General features: G+C 46.6%; 1 protein-coding gene across 1 annotated transcript; it reads right to left on the minus strand.

Moving 5' to 3' along the window:
* Positions 1–1,004: 1,004 nt before the first annotated feature.
* TEOVI_000662900 (protein kinase, putative) lies at positions 1,005–3,344 on the minus strand (the record flags this gene model as incomplete). The annotated part of the gene is made up of 1 exon (XM_067223503.1): positions 1,005–3,344. One exon carries the CDS (start codon positions 3,342–3,344, stop codon positions 1,005–1,007), a length of 2,340 nt encoding a protein of 779 aa, XP_067079604.1.
* Positions 3,345–4,820: the final 1,476 nt, after the last annotated feature.

Below are 4,820 nucleotides of genomic sequence, written 5' to 3' on the forward strand. Positions count from 1 at the left end.
TCTTTCGTGTAATCCCCATTTCACATTTCTGTTCCATATTAACTTTTCTCCAAGCCCCTCTCCTCTCCTCACCTCCCCCACAAAAAAATATAATATAATATATATATATATATATATATTTATATATTTAACCTTTAACTCAGTCGCCATTTTCCCCATCCATTTGCTTTTCCTTAAGTCCATGCCGCGCCTTCACAGAGAAGTGAGTAAAACAAGGAACATAAGAAGAGCCCAAAAGCCTCGTAATAGGTTTGAGCATTCGCACACATGACGTAAATAAATAAATATATGTGTACATATATATGTAAAGCAAAGAGAGAGAGAAAGAAAGTCAACGACGCGAACGAAGCAAAATAAACATAAGGAAGAAAGAAGGGTAGCTGCGCATCGCACATTTACATGCACACCCACGGTGTCGAAACAATAAAAGCAACAACACTCAAAACAAAGGTAAAAAAGAAAAAAGAAGAAATATAGAGGGAGAAATACACATGGATTAAGAAAAATATGGAAGGGAAAGATGACTGATGGGTGGCTTGTAAAGACAAGATAGTGTCTTTTACATTCTACTTCGCCACCTTTCCCCTAAAGGAGGTGGAAATCACACATAAGGACGCACATGCGCAGTAGAATGACCCCGATTGCACATAATAAACCCTCAAGTGTTAACGCAGCAGAGTTCAACACCGGAGATGAAGGGTAACTAGCAAGTTATACTGAGTTCTCCCTTTCTCCCCCCCCCCACGCACACATATATGCCTGTTGAAGCTCGTCTATGACGAACCAAAAGTACAGAATTCAATCTGTACGGCACCATTTTCCCCTGCTCATCTTGAACACGAGTAGTGGTAACTCTCATTATATAACCAACTGTTTAGCCTGAACTGCTTCCCACTAACTTGGGCTTTACAACTCAACGCGGCAATTTACCCTAGACATGCGTACATAAAATACCGCACAAGATAAATGATTTGTTTTTTTCTAACTGTGTCTTTACGCCCTTTTCAGCGCTTTTGAAGGTTTGAGCACCCCGCTGTATGGAGTTCTAAATACGCCTCAATCGAAAAGGTCGTCGTCCACTGTCTGAAGAATGGGTGACTGAGTAGCTCCCGTGCGGTGGGACGGCGCCGAGGTTCGGGGTCCATGCAGGAATGAATAAAGTCCAGAAATGCGTCACTGAGAGGCACATCTCGGGGGAAACGGCGGAGATCCAACGGCTCTTCCATACGGTGAATCGTTACAAATGGGTCCGCGCAGTCCGTGAGGTCAACGGGGTATTGTCCAACAGCGAACTCCGCCAGCGTCATGCCAACCGCCCAGATGTCGCTTGGCTTCCCGTGAGGCCTTCCCCGCTGTCGCTCGGGGCTCATATACTTACTTGTTCCGGAGCATTGCGGATCATCTCCAGTGGCTGCACCGCTTTCACTAGCGGACGCAACTCCCACGAGGGGTGGTGATTCGTAGCCACTGCCCGTGTGAATTCCGTTTATGCTGTGCCCATAACCGTTACCACTCATGTTACTGGCGGCATCGCTCTCAAACCCGTTGTCAACACTACCACGTTTGTTGTTAACGCGTGGGTTGCAGCGCCTTTCCTCGCACGAGTCGTCTCTGCTTTTAATTTTGACGTCAGCACCAGTGTCACCACTCGCGATAAAGTCTGCTGGGAAGTGGGGAAGCGACACAACACTTTCCTCTTCCCCTGTACATCGAGAGGATAACCCAAAATCACCAAGTTTCACTATTCCTCTGTTGTTGATTAGGACGTTACCAGGTTTAATGTCACGGTGGACGAAACCCCTGCTGTGCATATGTTCCACACCGCGCAGAAGCTGCTCGCCCACCACGGCAACGAGCCTCTCAGGTACTGAAACCACTTTTCGCTCATCCTTCGCATCCACTTCACTTTCCCTCATTTCCTTTTCCTCGGTCATGCACACCGCCCCATCGCCATTGTGACGATTGCTACGATTACGTCGCCTCGCACCATGCGTGCCGCCGTTTTGGTTCTGCCGCTTTTTTGTCCTACTACCGCCCGCACTAACGACTTGACAGTTCACATCGTTGCCGGTACTTACACCGTTAGACACGTCGTTATCCGTGACATAACCACCGAGTAATCTCTGCAACCGGTCCAGACCGCCGTAGTGCATGTATTCCATCACAAAGTCGAGTGCCATTTCTTCTTTATTAAAGAACGCGTTGTACACCTTTACCATGAATGGGTTCCGGTAAGCCATATGAAGTGTTTGGAGCTCACGCAAAACAAAGCGGTGAAGCTGTCGGATGTAAGGCGATGCCCGCACACTGTGCGTACGGCAAATGTTCATATGTTCCCATCCATAAATCATCGAGGAGAGGTCAATGCGTTTGACGGCGAGCAACTTCCCAGTGGGATAATGTTCTGCCATGTACACGTTTGCCGACGCCCCCTCACCCACAATTGACTTTAGTTTGACATCACTGTACTTTACAGCGGTAAGACCAGGTTCATTGCTGCTGCTGGAGTCGGCGTTGTTGGGGGGGAGCACGGAGGGTGACGGGAGATTAAAGCTTGGCATGACGTACGTGTGCGTTGCGCTATCACCACCAGCGGCAGCAAATGTGGGTCGCGGTGTGGTAAACCCCGAAGTTTTGGCGTTATGGGCATTTAGCGAATATGTGATGGGGCTGTATGGCGTGTCGAGGCTAGTAGACAGTAGCGTAAAAGAGTTGTTGGACAGTGGTTCCGTCGTTAACGAAAGCTTTGGCTTCAGCAGCGCCCCGGGTACTGAGCGACGACCGTGTGAGCCCAATGGGGCTGGGGAAACTTCCCCTCCGTGAATCCCAAGATTTGCATTGAGTTGCAAGACACTTTCCATAGTGAGACACCCATCACCAGAAACAATAAAGGGACCAACATGTAGATGCTGACCATCATCGGACAGCGATATCCACTGCGCCCGCGGGTGGTGACCAAAAAAGTCTTCTGGAGCCAACATATTGAGTGAAGCCACCGAGGCACCAGCAGCGGTGCTGCACGCGGAGCGGTTCAGTAAAGGTGGGCGCAACTGCTGAAACCGGTCCCGTTTGGGTGTAACAGTGCTGGAAGCATGGGCTGTGAGCTGTAAACTGGAGGGAATGTGAAGTGGCTCTGTAGGGGGAAGCAATGACGGTGGAGTTAAGGAGAAGAGGGGCGGCGGCCGCTGCTTCACTTGCCGTCCTATTGCTGTTGCGGAGAGCACACCGTTGCAGCTACTGGGCGACTCCTCCGGGTTGCTCGTGACGTTGTGTAACTGAGCACTAGTGCATGAATATATATTTCCGGGTATACTTCCATCTACCGTAGCAGTTTTATGGTCCATTTGAATGTGTCTTCTTCTGCCCGCTATTCCGTGCCGAGGCCGAAAGGTATCGGATAACCAAACTTGGTGAATGAAAGAATCACGCCCACTGCGTATATATATGTATATATTCTAAGATATTTCCTTCGTTTCTCTCCACCCGTGAGCGCGTGTGCGTCCTTGCACCACGCCTCCCTTTCCTTGCCTTCGACTTTCCCCGTGTCTTCCTCTGTATAATCCCTCAAATCCACTTTTCTAATTCAGTTTTTTTTTTTCTGCTCTCCTCGGAGATTACAGTGGGTCCAGAGGTTAGATAGAAAAAAGGAGAGAAATGGAATGACATCCAATCAGAGAAGAAGGAGGAGGGGGAGGGGAGGAGGGATATGTATGTCGCAAACAATCTCGACTTAAAGGATGACAACAAACCCGAAAAAACAACACAACAACGAAAACAACGCCACTGGATAACACAGCAGTCAGCGGACGCTTATGGTACACTTTGAGTCAAGAAGGACGAGGAGGTGGATAACGAAAACAATCAAATCAACATCATCTTCCCCCCCTTTTTTTTTCTCGCTACCTTTCTTTCCATATTTCTCCGTAACCGTGCATTACCGTTGTCATTTTCGTCGTACGTAGTTTCGTATTAAAAAAAAAAAAAAGACACCCCTTTCATGGCATCCTTCCTTGTGTCTCACTCTTTAATTTACTGTCTTTCTTTTCTTTTCTCTTTTCAGTTGTTGTTCAATTTCCCATCGTTACGATCATTCATTAATATGCGCTGCCAGTCCCGGCTGCAGTTCTTGTAGACACACACCGACAAAAAAAAAAGGAATAAAGAAAAAAAACAGAGATTATGGGATAATTGTGTAAAAACACCGCGCTGAATATCATTGTCTAACAGGCTTTTCCATATTCTTATTTCTTCACCGATGTCCACACACTCTTTCCCCACTTCTTCCCGCTGTTGTACAACCGTTGCGCATTCAACGAAGTAAAGTTAAAAATATGTGAGGGTTGAGAGAAGGGAAAAGAGATGAGGGTTGAAGAAAACACATGCACACAAACTCCCACGTGTGTGCATACATTAGGTGTGTAGTAGATGTGTACATATAAATGCGTACAAGTACATGCAACTACATACATACATGTACATATATGCATATATATGTATATATGTATATAAATATTTATTTATATACACTTGTTTGTGTGATTGTTGACCAAACTTCCTGTTTCATGGCATTACCACACGCCCTTGAGAGGTGCTGCGGCGCCGGAATATGTAGCCTCCTTTTTTGCCTCCCATTCACTCACTCATTCATTCATTCAATCATTTTTTTTTCTCGTGCATTTTGCTCATTGTATTTTGTCACGCGGCAGAACCCCAGGGCTCATGTGAAAGACGAAACCAAAGGAATTAAAAGCGTAAGTTATAAAATGATAGAATGAGGTGTGGGGAGGGAAAAAGGGATTTTTCTTTTTTTTTTTTTTAAA

This window comes from Trypanosoma equiperdum (genome assembly GCF_001457755.1).
Source record: "Trypanosoma equiperdum strain OVI genome assembly, contig: ctg_1888, whole genome shotgun sequence".
NCBI classification, from domain to species: Eukaryota; Euglenozoa; class Kinetoplastea; order Trypanosomatida; family Trypanosomatidae; genus Trypanosoma; species Trypanosoma equiperdum.